The following is a 19046-nucleotide window of genomic DNA, read 5'->3' as shown; positions in this document are numbered from 1 at the left end:
CTGCAGACCATCCCCCGCCGGGGACAGGCAGCCAGAGCTGTAAGGACTGGAAAGGGGAAATTGCAGACCTGGAGAGACTTTACCTACCAAACTGCAAGCAGGCTTCTTTGCTAAGACTTCTGGGGGTGCTGGACAGTCACCATCTGCCTCACAAGGGGTGCCAGCAGTCCACCCAGAAAACTGAGCAGCAGAGGCAGAAAAAGCGACAAGTCGCAGTGACTGCGCTCGCCAAACTCCTGAGCTACTTGGACCCGGGAAGGGCCCAAAATGCAATCCCAACAGAATCTGTGCCTCTGAGGGCTACCTGAGTGCCGAACCTGAGTGGCTTAGACCAGGGAGGTGCATGCAGCCTAGGGCCAGCCCCAGATGGTTCACGGCTGAGCATTGTAGAGCCGGAGCGGGTTGTGCGCCTCGAGAAGGGACAGGTCCAGCGGGGCTGAGACACTGTGCGCACACGACAGTGCTATTTGTTTGCAGCATCCCCCTTCCCCACAGCACGACTGAACTAGTGAGCTTAAAAAACCAGCAAACAGAAGAAGTTAAACAGAGGAAACAGCCTTGGAAGTGACCCCACACTGCCCACAACATCAGAGAAGGGCCAGATATATTTTTACTATTTTAAAAATCATTCCTTTTTATTTTTTTTCTAATTTTTTAATTCTTAAGTCTTCTATTTCTCCTCTAATTTTTATTCCTATAACCTACTATTATTTTTCAAAAAAAAAGACTCTATTTTTTTTTTAAGGCAAACACCATATATAGTCTTTGGGTGGTTGTTGGTGGTGTTTTTTAATAATTCTTGTGGCTTTTTTTCCTTTTCTTTTCCTTTTTCCTTTTCCATCTGCTTCTTTTCTTTAATATTGTATTTTTGAAAATCCAACCTCTACTCTAGATTTTTAATCTTTACTTTTTGTTGTCAATTTTGTACATTTAAAAACCCAAACTTCACTACCCAATTTTACCTGAGAGCGAGATTACTGGCTTGACCGCTCTCTCCTCCTTTGGACTCTCCTTTTTCTCCACCAGGTGGCCTCTGTCTCTTTCCTCCCCATCTCTTCTCTATCCAACTCTGTGAATCTCTGTGTGTTCCAGACGGTGGAGAACACCTAAGGAACTGGTCACTGGCAGGATTTGTCTCTCTCCTTCTCATTCCTCTCTCTTATCCTCCTGGCCACCTCCGTCTACTTCCTCCCTCTCCCCTTCCCTGTATAACTCCGTAAATACCTCTGAGCGGTCCAGACTATGGAGCGCACATAAGGAAGTGACTACTGGCTAGCTTGCTCTCTCCTCTTTTGATCTCACCGCATCTCATTCCAGTCACCTCTAACTACCCCCTCCCTCTTCTCTTCTCCTTGTAACTCAGTGAACCTCTCTGGGTGTCCCTCAATGTGGAGAAACTTTTCATCTTTAACCTAGATGTTTTATCATTGGTGCTGTATAGATGGAGAAGTCTAGAGGCTACTGTAAAAATAAAACTGAAAACCAGAAGAAGGAGGCTTAAGTCCAAAGCCTGAAAACAGCAGAGAACTCCTGAATTCAGGGAACATTAGGCAATAGGAGCTCATCAAATGCCTCCATACCTACACTGAAACCAAGCTCCACCCAAGGGCCAACAAGTTCCAAAACAAGACATACCACTCAAATTCTCCAGCAACACAGGAACACACCCTTAAGCTTCAATATAAAGGCAGCTCAAAGTTACTCCAAAACCTTTGACGTCTCATAACCCAATACTGGTCACTCCACTGCACTCCAGAGAGAAGAAACCCAGCTCCACCCACCAGAACTCCAACACAAGCCTCCCTAACCAGGAAACCTTGAAAAGCCACTGATAAAACCCCACCCACAGTGAGGAAGCTCCATAATAAAAAGAACTCCACAAATTACCAGGATATAAAAAGGCCACCCCAAACGCAGCAATATAACCAAGATGAAGAGACAGAGGAATACTCAGCAGGTAAAGGAACAGGAGAGTTGCCCACCAAACCAAACAAAAGAGGAAGAGGTAGGGAATCTACCTGAGAAAGAATTCCGAATATTGATAGTGAAAATGATCCAAAATCTTGAAATCAAAATGGAATCACAGATAAATAGCCTGGAGACAAGGATTGAGAAGATGCAAGAAAGGTTTAACAAGGACTTAGAAGAAATAAAAAAGAGTCAATATATAATGAATAATGCAATAAATGAGATCAGAAACACTCTGGAGGCAATAAATAGTAGAATAACGGAGGCAGAAGATAGGATTAGTGAAATAGAAGATAGAATGGTAGAAATAAATGAATCAGAGAGGAAAAAAGAAAAATGAATTAAAAGAAATGCCGACAATCTCAGAGACCTCCAGGACAATATGAAATGCTCCAACATTCAAATTATAGGAGTTCCAGAAGAAGAAGACAGAAAGAAAGACCATGAGAAAATACTTGAGGAGATAATAGTTGAAAACTTCCCTAAAATGGGGGAAGGAAATAATCACCCAAGTCCAAGAAACACAGAGAGTTCCAAATAGGATAAACCCAAGGTGAAACACCCCAAGACACATATTAATCAAATTAACAAAGATCAAACACAAAGAACAAATATTAAAAGCAGCAAGGGAAAAACAACAAATAACACACAAGGGGATTCCCATAAGGATAACTGCAGATCTTTCAATAGAAATGCTTCAGGCCAGGAGAGAATGGCAAGACATACTTAAAGTGATGAATGAAAATAACCTACAGCCCAGATTACTGTACCCAGCAAGGATCTCATTCAAATACGAAGGAGAAATCAAAAGCTTTACAGACAAGCAAAAGCTGAGAGAATTCAGCACCACCAAACCAGCTCTCCAACAAATGCTAAAGGATATTCTCTAGACAGGAAACACAAAAGGGTGTATAAACCCGAACCCAAAACAATAAAGTAAATGGTAACGGGATCATACTTATCAATAATTACCTTAAACGTAAATGGGTTGAATGCCCCAACCAAAAGACAAAGGCTGGCTGAATGGATACAAAACAAGACCCCTCTATATGCTGCCCACAAGAGACCCACCTCAAAACAAGGGACACATACAGACTGAAAGTGAAGGGCTGGAAAAAGATATCCCACGCAAATAGAGACCAAAAGAAAGCAGGAGTGGCAATACTCATATCCGATAAAATAGACTTTAAAACAAAGGCTGTGAAAAGAGACAAAGAAGGCCACTACATAATGATTAAAGGATCAATCCAAGAAGAAGATATAACAATTATAAATATATATGCACCCAATATAGGAGCACCACAATATGTAAGACAAATGCTAAGAAGTATGAAAGGGGAAATTAACAATAACACAATAATAGTGGGAGACCTTAATACCTGACTCACACCTATGGACAGATCAACTATACAGAAAATTAACAAAGAAATGCAAACTTTAAATGATACAATAGACCAGTTAGACCTAATTGATATCTATAGGACATTTCACCCCAAAACAATGAATTTCACCTTTTCTCAAGTGCACACGGAAGCTTCTCCAGGATAGATCACATCCTGGGCCATAAATCTAAACCTGATAAATTCAAAAAAATCGAAATCATTCCAAGCATCTTTTCTGACCATAATGCATTAAGATTAGATCTCAATTACAGGGGAAAAACTATTAAAAATTCCAACATATGGAGGATGAACAACACACTTCTGAATAACCAACAAATCAAAAAAGAAATCAAAATATGCATAGAAACTAATGAAAATGAAAACACAACAACCCAAAACCTGTGGGACACTATAAAAGCAGTGCTAAGAGGAAAGTTCATAGCAATACAGGCATACCTCAAGAAACAAGAAAAAAGTCAAATAAACAACCTAACTCTACACCTAAAGCAACTAGAAAAGGAAGAACTGGAGAACCCCAGAGTTAGTAGAAGGAAAGAAATCTTAAAAATTAGGGCAGAAATAAATGCAAAAGAAATAAAAGAGACCATAGCAAAAATCAACAAAGCCAAAAGCTAGTTCTTTGAAAGGATAAATAAAATTGACAAACCATTAGCCAGACTCATCAAGAAGCAAAGAGAGAAAAATCAAATCAATAAAATTAGAAATGAAAATGGAGAGATCACAACAGAGAACACAGAAATACAAAGGATCATAAGAGACTATTATCAGCAATTATATGCCAATAAAATGGACAATGTGGAAGAAATGGACAAATTCTTAGAAAAGTATAATTTTCCAAAACTGAACCAGGAAGAAATAGAAAATCTTAACAGACCCATCACAAGCATGGAAATTGAAACTGTCATCAGAAATCTTCCAGCAAACAAAAGCCCAGGTCCAGACGGCTTCACAGCTGAATTCTACCAAAAATTTCGAGAAGAGCTAACACCTATCCTCCTCAAACTCTTCCAGAAAATTGCAGAGGAAGGTAAACTTCCAAACTCATTCTATGAGACCACCATCACCCTAATACCAAAACCTGACAAAGATGCCCCAAATAAGAAAACTACAGGCCAATATCACTGATGAACATAAATGCAAAGATCCTCAACAAATTCTAGCAATCAGAATCCAACAACACATTAAAAAGATCATACACCATGACCAAGTGGGCTTTATCCCAGGGATGCAAGGATTCTTCAATATCCGCAAATCAATCAATGTAATTCACCACATTAACAAATTGAAAAATGAAAGCCATATGATTATCTCAATAGATGTAGAGAAGGCCTTTGGCAAAATTCAACATCCATTTATGATAAAAACTTTCCAGAAAGCAGGAATAGAAGGAACATACCTCAACATAATAAAAGCTATATATGACAAACCCACAGCAAACATTATCCTCAATGGTGAAAAATTGAAAGCATTTCCCCTAAAGTCAGTAACAAGACAAGGGTGCCCACTTTCACTGCTACTATTCAACATAGTTCTGGAAGTTTTGGCCACAGCAATCAGAGCAGAAAAAGAAATAAAAGGAATCCAAACTGGAAAAGAAGAAGTAAAACTTTCACTGTTTGCAGATGACATGATCCTCTACATAGAAAACCCTAAAGACTCCACCAGAAAATTACTAGAGCTAATCAATGAATATAGTAAAGTTGCAGGATATAAAATCAACACTCAGAAATCCCTTGCATTCCTATACACTAATAATAAGAAAGTAGAAAAAGAAATTAAGGAAACAATTCCATTCACCATTGCAACGAAAAGAATAAAATACTTAGGAATATACCTACCTAAAGAAACTAAAGACCTATATATAGAAAACTATAAAACACTGGTGAAAGAAATCAAAGAGGACGCTAATAGATGGAGAAATATACCATTTTCATGGATTGGAAGAATCAATATAGTGAAAATGAGTATACTAGCCAAAGCAATTTACAAATTCAATGCAATCCCTATCAAGCTACCAGCCATATTTTTCACAGAACTAGAACAAATAATTTCAAGATTTGTACGGAAATACAAAAAATCTTGAATAGCCAAAGCAATCTTGAGAAAGAAGAATGGAACTGGAGGAATCAACTTGCCTGACTTCAGGCTCTACTACAAAGCCACAGTCATCAAGACAGTATGGTACTGGCACAAAGACAGACATATAGATCAATGGAACAAAATAGAAAGCCCAGAGATAAATCCACACACATACGGACACCTTATCTTTGACAAAGGAGGCAAGAATATACAATGGAGTAAAGACAATCTCTTTAACAAGTGGTGCTGGGAAAACTGGTCAACCACTTGTAAAAGAATGAAACTAGATCACTTTCTAACACCGCACACAAAAATAAACTCAAAATGGATTAAAGATCTAAATGTAAGACCAGAAACTATAAAACTCCTAGAGGAGAATATAGGCAAAACACTCTCAGACATAAATCACAGCAGGATCCTCTATGATCCACCTCCCAGAATTCTGGAAATAAAAGCAAAAATAAACAAATGGGATCTAATTAAAATTAAAAGCTTTTGCACAACAAAGGAAAATATAAGCAAGGTGAAAAGACAGCCTTCGGAATGGGAGAAAATAATAGCAAATGAAGCAACTGACAAACAACTAATCTCAAACATATACAAGCAACTCCTGCAGCTCAATTCCAGAAAAATAAACAACCCAATTAAAAAATGGGCCAAAGAACTAAATAGATATTTCTCCAAAGAAGACATACGGATGGCTAACAAACACATGAAAAGATGCTCAACATCACTCATTATCAGAGAAATGCAAATCAAAACCAAAATGAGGTACCACTTCACACCAGTCAGAATGGCTGCGATCCAAAAATCTGCAAGCAATAAATGCTGGAGAGGGTGTGGAGAAAAGGGAACCCTCCTACACTGTTGGTGGGAATGCAAACTAGTACAGCCACTATGGAGAACAGTGTGGAGATTCCTTAAAAATTTGCAAATAGAAATGCCTTATGAGCCAGCAATCCCACTGCTGGGCATACACACCGAGGAAACCAGAATGGAAAGAGACACATGTACCCCAATGTTCATCGCAGCACTGTTTATAATAGCCAGGACATGGAAACAACCTAGATGTCCATCAGCAGATGAATGGATAAGAAAGCTGTGGTACATATACACAATGAAGTATTACTCAGCCGTTAAAAAGTATACATTTGAATCAGTTCTGATGAGATGGATGAAACTGGAGCCGATTATACAGAGTGAAGTAAGCCAGAAAGAAAAACACCAATACAGTATACTAACACATATATATGGAATTTAGGAAGATGGCAATGACGACCCTGTATGGAAAACAGCAAAAAAGACACAGATGTGTATAACGGACTTTTGGACTCAGAGGGAAGGGGGAGAGGGTGGGATGATTTGGGAGAATGGCATTGAAACATGTATACTATCATTTAAGAATCGAATCGCCAGTCTATGTCCAATGTAGGATACAGCATGCTTGAGGCTGGTGCACGGGGATGACCCAGAGAGATGTTATGGGGAGGAAGCTGGGAGGGGGGGTTCATGTTTGGGAACCCATGTACACCCGTGGTGGATTCATGTCATTGTATGGCAAAACCAATACAGTATTGTAAAGTAAAATAGAGTAAAAATAAAAATTAAAAAAAAAGAAAAGAAAAGAAATACAAGGGTGACGAGCAAGGTGAGATGGCTTCCCCTACAGGTTATCAGAACATGATAAAATTATAGTGATTAAGATAGAATCAGACTGACACTGGATATACAAATAGACCAATAGAACTCATAAATACATTCATGAATATACAGAACATTAATTTATGATAAAATTGGAAATACAGAGTAGTAGGTAAAGAGTGGTCTTTTCCATTAAAAAGTAAGTAGTCAAATGAATATCCAAATGGGAATAAACGAAATCTCATATCATTAAAAATAAAAGTTCCTTATATATTATAGATATCTATGCAAAACAAAAAAATCCCTGAAATACCCATGTCAGGGAGGGTAAGTTTTCCAAACAGAACACAAAGAACAATAAACTCTAAGGATGAGATTGATATATTAGGCTTTTTAAAATTAAGAATTGCTACAAGTTGCCACCAGTGGTAAAGAACTGGCCTGCCAATGCATGAGACATAAGAGATGTAAGTTTGCTCTCTCGGTCAGAAAGATTCCCTGGAAGAGGGCATGGCAACCCAATCCAGTATTCCCAATCCAGTCCTAAATATTCACTGGAAGCACTGATGCTGAAGCCGAAACTCCAATATTTTGGCCACCTCATGTGAAGAACTGACTCATTGGAAAAGACCCTGATGTTGGGAAAGACTGAAGGCAGAAGGAGAAGGGGATGACAGAGGATGAGATTGTTGGATGGCATCACCGACTTGACGGACATGAGTTTGAACAAGCTCTGGGAGTTGGTGATGGACAGGAAAGCCTGGCATGCTGCAGTCCATAGGATCGCAAAGAGCTGGACAAGACTGGAGCAACTGAACTAAACTGAACTGATTCTTTTCCATTATTGTATATTATTGTATACCACAGCATACTGAATATATTTTCCTGAGCTATATGGTAGGTCCTTATTCATTATACATTCTGTATATACTAATTTGCATCTGCTAATCCCAAATTCCCAATCCTCCATCCTCCACCCTCCTCCCCCTTGGCAATGACAAGTCTGTTCTCTGTAAGTCTGTTTGGTCTCATAGATATATTTCTTTGTGTTGTGTTTTAGATTCCACATGTTATAGTATATGGTATTTGTCTTTCTCTCTCTGACTTACTTCTCTTAGTATGATAAGGTCTAAATTCAGCCATGTTGCTTCAAATGATATTATTTCATTCTTTTTTAAGACTGAGTAATTTTGCCTTATATATGTATATATACAATGACATATAGATAATGGCATATATATAATATATATAATGTCATATTTTATATATATATATATATATATGACATCTTCTTTACCCATACATACGTCAATGAACATTTAGTTTGTTTCCTCTTGGTTACTGTAAATAGTGCTACAATGAACATATGGGTGCGTGTGTCTTTGAATTATAGTTTTGTCTGGGTATATGCTATCAGGAGTGGAATTGCCTACCATATGGAAACTCTGTTTTTAGTTTTTTCAGGAACCTCCATACTGTTTTCCATACTGTCTGAACCAATTTACATTTCTACCAACAGTGTTAGAGAGTTTCTTTTTGTTCACAACCTCACCAATACTTATTATTTGTAGACTATTAAATAATGTCCACTCTGACAATTGTGAGATGATAACTTATTACCATTTTGATTTGCATTTCTCTAATAATTAGCAATGTTTTGAGCATCTTTTCATGGGTTTTAGGCCATTTGTATGTTTTTCTTGGAGAAATGTCTATTTAGATCTTCTCCCCATTTTTTGATTGACTTTTGATTGTTTGTTGTTGAGTTCTATGAGCTATTAGTATGTTTTGGATTAAGGCTTTGTCAGTTGCATTATTTGCAAACATTTCCTCCCAGCCTTTACATTTTGTTTAAGATTTCCTTTGCTATACAAAAATTTATAAGTTTGATTAGGTTCCATTTGTTTATTTTTGCTTTTATTTTTATTGCCTTGGGAGACTGATCTGAGAAAATATTGGTATACTTTATGTCACTTGCCTACATTCTCCTCTAGGAATTTTATGGTGTCCTCTTACATTTAAGTTTTTAAGTCATTTTGAGTTTATTTTTGTGCATAGTGTGAGGATGTTTTGTTAACTTCTTTGATTTACGTGTGGCTGTTCAGCTTTTCCAGCACCACTTGCTGAAGACAATGTCTTTTCCTCATTGTATATTCTACCTCCTTTGTCAAGGATTAATCGTCCATAGGTGTGTGAGTTTATGTTTCTCTATTCTGTTCCAGTGATTCATAGTCTATGTTTTGGTGAATAGCATGCTGTTTTCATTATTTTAGCTTTGCGTTATTGTCTGATGACTGGAAGGGTTATGCCTCCTGCTTTGTTCTTTTCCCTCAAGATTGCATTGGTAACTCTCAGTCTATTATGTTTCCACGTAAATTTTAAAATAATTTGTTCTAGTTCTGTGGATAATTTGATAGGATCACATTAAATCCATAGATTGCTTTGGGTAGTATGCCATTTTAAATTCTTCAAATCCAAGAGTGTGGGATATCTTTCCCTTTCTTTGAATTATCTTCAGTTTCCTTTATTAATGCTTCATCAGCATATAAATCTTTCACCTCCTTGATCAGTATTTTTTATGTGATTTTAAGGGAACTGTTTATTTGCACTTGCTTTTCCTAACTTTTTGGAGAATTTTTGCATATGTATTCATTAAGTATAATATATTGGCCTGTAATTTTCTTTTATGCTAGTGTCTTTATCAGGTTTTGCTATCAGGGTGATGGTGTCTTCATAGAATGTCTTTGAAAGCATTCCTTCCTCTTCAGTCTTTTGGAAGAGTTCAAGAATGATTGGTATAAGTACTTCTTTGTATGTCTGGTAGAATTCTCCTGAAAGACATCTGACCCCTAACTTTGTTTGGAGGGAGCTTTTTTTTAAGAGAACTATTTTATTTCTAGAGATTAATCTGTTGAAGTTATCAATTTCTTTTATTGATTTCATTTTTGTGGGTTGTATGTTTCTTAAAAGTTGTCCATTTCTTCTAGGTTGTAAAATTTGTTTCTTGTATAATTGCTCATAAAATTCTCTTATGGTTTTCCATAATTCTGTGGCATCAGTTGTGATTTCTCCTCTTTCATTTCTTATTTCGTTTATTTGGATCTTTTCTCTTTCCTTCTTGATGAGCCTGGACAGAGGTTCGTCAACATTGTTTACTCTTCAAAGAACCAGCTCTTGATTTTATTGACTGTTTTTTTAATCTCCATTTTATTTTTTTTCCTCTCTAATTTTATTATCTCCTTCCTTCTGCTGACTTTACATTTTATTTGTTCTTTTTCTAATTATTTAAGGTGGTGAGTTCAGTTCAGTTCAGTTCAGTTGTTCAGTCATGTCCGACTCTTTGCTACCCCATGAATCGCAGCACACCAGGCCTCCCTGTTCATCACCAACTCCCGGAGTTCACTCAGACTCACGTCCATTGAGTCAGTGATGCCATCCAGCCATCTCATCCTCTGTCGTTCCCTTTCTCCTCCTGCCCCCAATCCCTCCCAGCATCAGAGTCTTTTCCAATGAGTCAACTCTTTGCATGAGGTGGCCAAAGTACTGGAGTTTCAGCTTTAGCATCATTCCTTCCAAAGAAATCCCAGGGCTGATCTCCTTCAGAATGGACTGGTTGGATCTCTTTGCAGTCCAAGGGACTCTCAAGAGTCTTCTCCAACACCACAGTTCAAAAGCATCAATTTTTCGGGTCTCAGCCTTCTTCACAGTCCAACTCTCACATCCATACATGACCACTGGAAAAACCATAGCCTTGACTACACAGACCTTTGTTGGCAAAGTAATGTCTCTGATTTTTAATATGCTGTGTGGGTTGGTCATAACTTTCCTTCCAAGGAGTAAGCATCTTTTAATTTCATGGCTGCAGTCACCATCTGCAGTGATTTTGGAGCCCAAAAGATAAAGTCTGACACTGTTTCCACTGTTTCCCCATCTATTTCCCATGAAGTGATGGGACCGGATGCCATGATCTTCATTTTCTGAATGTTGAGCTTTAAGCCAACTTTTTCACTCTCCACTTTCACTTTCGTCAAGAGGCTTTTGAGTTCCTCTTCACTTTCTTCCATAAGGGTGGTGTCATCTGCATATCTGAGGTTACTGATATTTCTCCTGGCAATCTTGATTCCAGCTTGTGTTTCTTCCAGCCCAGCATTTCTCATGATGTACTCCGCATAGAAGTTAAATAAGCAGGGTGACAATATACAGCCTTGACATACTCCTTTTCCTATTTGGAAGCAGTCTGTTGTTCCATGACCAGTTCTAACTGTTGCTTCCTGACCTGCATACAGGTTTCTCAAGAGGCAGGTCAGGTTGTCTGGTATTCCCATCTCTTTCAGAATTTTCCAGTTTTTTGGGATCCACACAGTCAAAGACTTTGGCATAGTTAATAAATAGGAAATAGACGTTTTTCTGGAATTCTCTTGCTTTTTCGATGATTCAGTGGATGTTAGCAATTGGATCTCTGTTTCCTCTGCCTTTTCTAAAACCAGCTTGAACATCTGGAAGTTCGTGGTTCATGTATTGCTGAAGCCTGGCTTAGAGAATTTTGAGCATTTCTTTACTAGCATGTGAGATGAGTGCAATTGTGTGGTAGTTAGTGGATTGGAATGAAAACTGACCTTTTCCAGTCCTGTGGCCACTGCTGAGTTTTCCAAATTTGCTGGCATATTATCTTCAGTTTCCTTTTTTTAAAATATAAATTTAATTGGAGGTTAATTACTTTACAACATTGTATTGGTTTTGGCATACATCAACATGAATCCTCCACAGGTGTACACATGTTCCCCATCCTGAACCCCCTCCCTCCTCCCTCCCTGTACCATCCCCCTGGGTCGTCTCAGTGCACCAGCCCCAAGCATCCAGTATCATGCATGAAACCTGGACTGGCTATTTGTTTCATATATGATATTATACATGTTTCAATGCCATTCTCCCAAATCACCCTACCCTCTCCCTCTCCCACAGAGTCCAAAAGACTGTTCTATATAGCTTTGTCTCTTTTGTTGTCTCGCATACAGGGTTATTGTTACCATCTTTCTAAATTCTATATATATGCATTAGTATACTGTATTGGTTTTTTTCTTTCTGGCTTGCTTCACTCTGTGTAGTAGGCTCCAGTTTCATTCACTTCATTAGAACTGATTCAAATGTATTCTTTTTAATGGCTGAGTTATAGTCCATTTTGTATATGTACCACAGCTTTCTTATCCATTCATCTGATGATGGACATCTAGGTTGCTTCCATGTCCTGGCTGTTATACACAATGCTGCGATGAACATTGGGGTACACGTGTTTCATGGTTATCAGCATATAGATCTTTCACCTCCTTGGTCAGTATTTTTTATGTGATTTTAAGGGAACTGTTTATTTGCACTTGCTTTTCCTAACTTTTTGGAGAATTTTTGCATATGTATTCATCAAATATAATATATTGGCCTATAATTTTCTTTTATGCTAGTGTCTTTATCAGGTTTTGCTATCAGGGTGATGGTGTCTTCATAGAATGTCTTTGAAAGCATTCCTTCCTCTTCAATCTTTTGGAAGAGTTCAGGAATGATTGGTTTAAGTACTTCTTTGTATGTCTGGTAGAATTCTCCTGAAAGACATGTGACCCCTGAATTTTGTTTGTAGGGAGCTTTTCTTTAAGAGTACTATTTTACTTCTAGAGATTGATCTGTTGAAGTTATCAATTTCTTTTATTGATTTCATTTTGGTGGGTTGCTTTTTTTTTTTTTTGATGTAATGTCCTATAGATATCAAGACTAACTATTCTGTTGTATCATTTCAAATCTTTGGTGCCTTTTGGATCTGTCCATTGATATGAGTGAGGTGTTAAAGTGAAGTGAAGTGAATTTGCTCAGTCGTGTCCGACTCTTTGCGACCCCATGGACTGTAGCCTACCAGGCTTCTCCGTCCATAGGATTTTCCAGGCAAGAATACTGGAGTGGGTTACCATTTCCTTCTCCAGGGGATCTTCCTGACCCAGGGATCGAATCCAGGTCTCCCGCATTGGGGGCAGGCGCTTTAACCTCTGAGCCCCTACTATTATTGCATTCTCATTAATTTCTTACTTCATGTCTGTTTTATGTATTTGGGTGCTTCTACATTAAGTGCACATATGTTGACAAGTGTAATATCCTCCCCTTGTATGAATCCTTTTACCATTATTTAGTGTCCTTCTTTTTCTTTCTGTCACTTGTTTTAAAGTTCATTTTTTCTGATTATGAGTATTGCAAACCCTGCTTTCTTGCCATTTCCATGAATATCTTTTTTCCATCCCCTTACTTTCAATCTAGGTGTGTCCTTTGCCCCAAAGTGGGTCTCTTGTGGGCAGCATATTGTAGTCTCTTGTTGTTGTTGTTTTTTTTTCTATCCAATCTGCCACTCTGTGTCTTTTGATTGGAGCATTTAGTCCACTGACTTTTAAGGTATGATAGATATGTATTTGTTGTATTTACTGGGTTTCCGTTGTAGCTCAGTCTGTAAAGAGTCTGATTGCAATGCAGGAGACCTGGGTTCGATCCTGGGTCAGGAAGATCCCCTGGAGAAGGAAATGGCAAGCCACCCCAGTATTCTTGCATGGCGTATCCTGTGGAGAGAGGAGTCTGGCAGGCTACAGTCTATGGGGGTCACAAGAGTCATACATGACTGAGTGACTAAGCACACAGCAGCATGTATTTATAACTATTTTAAGCCTCGTTTTCCCATTGGCTTTATATTTCTTCTTATATCTTTCTTGTTTTTCTTTTTATGCTTTGGTGATTTTCTTTTGTTATTAGGCTTACATTCTCTTCTTTTGGGTTTTTATGAATCTATTGTATGCTTTTGATTTGTGGTTAAGGGAAGTATATTAAACCTTTCCTACATCTACTTGCTTTAGACTGGTAGTCACATAGGCTCAAAGATATTCTAGGGACAAAACAATCTACATTTTCTTACTCTCTTCCCCCACATTTTATGATTTTGATATCATCTTTTACATCTTCATGTCCATCCTTTTGCTGTTCCTGTGGTTATCTTTGTTCATTATTGCTTCTATAGAAATGTTTTGATTTTTAAATCTATATACTGTCTTATTTCAGGGCTTCCCTGGTAGTTCAGGTGGTAAAGAATCTGCCTGGGTTCAGTCCTTGGATTAGGAAGACCTCCTGGAGAAGGAAATGGTAACTCGCTCCAGTATTCTTGCCTGGAGAATTCCATGGACAGAGAAGCCTGGCAGGCTATATCTATGGGGTTGCAAAGAGTCAGACACAACTGAGCAACTAACACTTTCACTATGTACTGGCTTATTTAAGTGATTTGCTTTCCAATTATGATTTCCTCTTTCCTATAGATTCTTATTTCTTTTTGATTTAGAGAAGACTAAATAAAAACTAAAGCTTCCTTCTTTAGGTTTAGGAAGCTTTCAGCCATAATTTTTCAAATATATTTTCAATCCTCTTTTTCTTTTTCTTCTGTGGCTCCTATTATGTGTAGATTGGCACGCTATATACTATCCCATAAGTCTCTTGTAATGTTATCATTCTTTTCAAAATTTGACTTTTTGTCTGTTGTTCTGACTGTCTGATTTCCATTACTGTATCTTCCAGATCACTTATGCATTCTTCTGCATTATTCATTCTGCTATTCATTGCTTTTAGCTCAGCTTTCATCTTGGCGAATGGTTCTCTAATTTTTCTTGTTTCCTTTTTATAGTTCCTATTTCCTTTTTATAGTAATCTGCATTTCTATCAATAATTTTTTAAATTTCTTCAGAATTTTTATTATCTCCTTTTTAACTCAGTGTCTATTAGACTAGAGAGGTCTATTGTTTTAAAGAGGTCTATTGTTCTTCCTTTCAGAGGAGTTATCTTGATCTTTTAATTGGGAGTGGTTCCTCTGCCTCTTCATTTTACTTATACTTCTCCTGCTTAATGAGTTTAGGAGGAACAATTATCTACTGTGGTTTTAGAGGGCTGTTTTTATGTAGGAGTGTCCCTCTGCATAACCTGTGTGGATTTAACCATTTTTGGTGTGAGAATTATTTTTTAGTGTAGCTGTCTGCCACCTCTTACTTCAGTGTGTGCTGGCCATTATCTTCCTGATAGAAAGTGTGACTGACATTGTGGTGACTAGAGCCTACACTGGATACTGATCAGGTCATCTTCTTTTACTCTGTGGTTGTCACTGCCCTGTCAAGGCTGGTTCTGTTCCCTAGTTGTTGGAGTAGACATGCCCAGATTCATTTCTGAGCTGTTTCTTCAGTATGAGGTATGCTGGATTAGGGCTCTCCCACTAGGATAGAACAACTGAGTATTCTGCCAGGGCCGTTCACTGGGTGAGTATACTCTGCTGTGTCACCTGTCATCCATTGTGTGGGCTCACAAAATGCACTGTTTCTGGCACTGCCCTTGGCCCCATCTCAGCCTTGAGAATGCTAGCAATCAGCCCTGGTGTCCCTCACGTGTTGTTTTCACAAGGCCATCAGTGCAGATATGCTGAAGGCAGGTTCTAAGACCGCAGTAGTCATGCACCTAGACCTGCTTGTGGGAGCTATGCAGCCAGTCCAGACTCTATCCTGACCCTGCCCCCATATGTATGTGCCCACAAATACACAGCTGCTAAGGCCAGACCTGTCCTGTCCACAGGAACACCCATTGTCCACTCAGATGTCCTACATATGCTGAATTTACAAACTGGGGGTGGGCAGATAAGTAAATCTGAGATTTGCACAGCTGTGGGAAGAGATTTCAGACTTGCTTCCTAGGTCCCACTGCCCCTGCAGCTCAGCTGTGGTTTCAGCCTTGCCTCTGCAGTGGATAAACCACTGAAGTCTGTTCCCAGAGCCCACCAAGGAGGTGGCTGGGGTGTGGGAGCCCAGAGCCCATAAAGACCATGGCCAGCACATGGAGAAAGAAGCTGCATTGGCAACCCTACCCCTTCCTTCAAGCACCACTTAACAATGGCTTGTTGACCAGGCTTCTATAGTAGGCCCAGACTTCTTCAAACACCCTTGGTTGCTGCCTTACCACACTCCAGCCCCTTTTGGCTGTCTCTGTGCAACCAATAGAAAGCCTTTCCCTGGGTCTGTCCTCTAAACACCAAGTTCAGCACCCAGCCCTTGTCTGTACTATGGACATGTATCTCAAGCTGAAGAGTTCAGGACAATGGCACAGCCCACCTGTTCAGGTCTCTCTCTACTCTGCCCACCTACCAAAAGCTGGTTCTTGTGCTCTTCTCTGAGACTCTGATGCTCCCTTTCTGTCCCAGCTGATCTCCGCACCAGTGAGGGCGCTTCCCTTGGTATGAGAATCTTTCCTGTTTTTCAGCCCCCTATGGGGCACAGGTCCTTCATGGCTATATGTGGGCTTTCTCTAGTTGTGGTGAGCAGGGGCTACTTTCTAGTTGTAATGTGTAAGCTTCTCTTGTTGCAGTGGCTCCTCTTATTGTGGAGCATGGGCTTGAGGGCACATGGACTTCAGTAGTTGCAGTGCATGAACTTAGTAGTTGTGGCTTGAAGGCTCTAGGGTGTGTGGGCTGAGTAGTTGTGGCACACAGGCCTAGCTGCCCCACAGGATATGATACCTTCCCAAACCAGGGATCAAACCCATGTTGCCTGCATTGGCAGGCAAATTCTTAACCACTGGACCACCAGGGAAGTCCAGTAGAAGTATTTTTAATGTATGTGTGGGCATGAGGGCATGTATCTCCATGTCCTTCTACTCCACGGTCTTGATTGGAGCCCCTAGTAAGGTGTTTTTCTTAAGTTTTAATTCTTCAGTATAGCAGTAAAAACTGAATGTGGAAGTTTTCCAAATAAAGACTTTTACGTCTCTCTTCTTATAGTCATTAGGTTATTTTGCTAAGGAGTTAGTTCAACTGAAAATAAAAGAATGTATCAGAAATCATCAGGAAAGTTTCTCATCTTCCTTTCTTTTAAGTTAGCAGTTTATAAGGAGACATGTATTAAGCTATGCCACCATGTACCTTCAGCTCACCAGATCTCTATTCCAGTCTTCAGCAACACTCTCTCATGATGGCCTCAATATGACTGAATGACAATGTGTCTTAAACTTTTTCACTGATGGACCCATAATAGGAAAGCATAAGAAGTAGCAACCTGTTCTCTGTCCTCTACCTCCACAAACAGGGGTACTTGACAGGTAACCTAAACCAGCCCATCATAAGCACTAAAGTTCTTTGGAGAGTCATGGTTTATATTTTTTAAGTTGATGGGAATTTCGCATTAAGTTACATAAACATAACACTTTAATTTTTAAAGATGGTCACTTAGATGACAAAGTATCTACCCTTCCCTCCCATCTCAAAACCCTTGAAATGAAAAAAACGTATAATTTTAAAAACATATAACAGGATCAATCCATGAACACACATATGTCAAAGCATGAGACAAGACTGGAGGGATTCTTATCAAATTTCTGACAGTTTTTTTAACTGTGGGGGACAACGAAGAGAAATTGGGTGCAGAGTAACGGGAGTGTAAGGACATAAGAATTGAATAAGTTTTCTGTAATTCTACACTGTTTTAATTTTCTCTCTAAATACAATCCTATATCACACTTAAGTAATATATTTTACAAAATGTAAAATCAGTGGCCTCAAGTAAAGTTTATGCATCCAGGAAAGAACTACCAAATTTATTGTGAGGCTTTGTGTCCTTTTGACATACTCAGGAACTTACCTTAATTTAAGAAGTACAATCAGAGACAAAGATTTCAAATTATATAACTTGTCATCTAATTCTAAACAGTATATTTTGTTTAGGTGTGTTTGATTTTTTTTTAACAAAGTTCATAACATTATATTTGAGATTAATGTACAAGTTATAAGGGTCACTGAAACATGCCTTCTCTACAGCAAATTAATAATTATTCTACAAAAATATTTTAAACATCGCAATTTCTAACCTGTAAGGTTGGCATTTAAATCATTTTTCACTTTCTCAGTAATATTTTTTGCCACATCACTTCCAGAAGGCACATAAACCAATTCAAATTCCTTTTTCTTATTAGTGAGGAAAGTGGGAAGTTCATTCAAGGGAAGAGACCGGAAAAAAGTAGCTTGTGTAAGTTCCCTTGTGGAATGTTTGCGCAGAAGCAAAATCAATGTACAGAACAGCACTGTCATGGAAATTTCCACAATTAAAGAAGCCATCTTCCGTTTCTACAAGAGAAACAAAATTATACTAATTAAATTTAGAGTATTATATGTGTGTACGTGTGTAGTTACACTTGTGTACATACATGTATACAATACATATATATATCATTCAACTTCATTCTACAAAATGAATGGTTCTCTGGATTGCCTTTTTCACCCTTTTCTCATTTTACTATTGATTTTATTGGTTTGCCCTATTGATACTCTTCAGATTTAGAAATCTACCTTCAGTCATGGAACGAAAGAGGAAAAATACCCATAAACTGAAATGAAATGAAGGAATTGTTAAAATTTTTCTTTTCAAATTCATTAGCCTTTACAGCCATTTCTCAAAGATACCTCCACTTACCTTTAATATGAAATTTTTCCAGAGGAGGACGGCAAACTGGTTAAGCCACAAGGTATCCATTTTACCACAAAGAATGAAAGTTCAATACTAAAAAAGAAGAAATTTTTAAAATTTAGATTACCTGCCAAAATGTTAAGTTTAGTTAAGTAAAATGATTACTTCACTGTTCTACTCTTTTCATCAACCTTGAAAGATAATCTTTTAAAAAGCTTGAAATAAATACTTATCTGTTCTTTTTTATATTAATTCATTAAATTCATATCTAATGATCTTCTAACAAGTATGAAAATATTAGACAATAGAGATGCCAACATCAGTAAGTTGCAACTCCATGTTCACAAAGAAAAATGTAAACTGCAAATGCAAAATATTAGTTATTAAAAGGAGGGAGGAATGAACTGAAGGGGTAGCATTGCTATTCATACACTATTACATATAAAATAGATAG

At 38.2% G+C, this 19046-nt stretch overlaps 1 protein-coding gene across 1 annotated transcript in view; it reads right to left on the bottom strand.

Annotated features, from left to right (window-relative positions):
- LOC132658551 (phospholipid-transporting ATPase ABCA3-like) overlaps positions 1–18679 on the bottom strand; it is a 40605-nt gene extending 21926 nt beyond the window's left edge. Inside the window, exons 1-2 of the mRNA XM_060405806.1 lie at positions 18599–18679; positions 17997–18252 (exon numbers count right to left, since the gene is read on the bottom strand). Coding sequence (XP_060261789.1) covers positions 17997–18252; positions 18599–18658 — 316 coding nt within the window. The 5' untranslated portion in view covers positions 18659–18679. The remainder of the gene's footprint in view (positions 1–17996; positions 18253–18598) is intronic.
- Between the last annotated feature and the right edge of the window lie 367 nt (positions 18680–19046).

This window comes from Ovis aries, chromosome 24 (assembly GCF_016772045.2).
Source record: "Ovis aries strain OAR_USU_Benz2616 breed Rambouillet chromosome 24, ARS-UI_Ramb_v3.0, whole genome shotgun sequence".
In the NCBI taxonomy this organism is placed as follows: Eukaryota; Metazoa; Chordata; class Mammalia; order Artiodactyla; family Bovidae; genus Ovis; species Ovis aries.
Note: the sequence above shows the minus strand (reverse complement) of the source record. Positions and strands in the feature narration are given on the sequence as shown.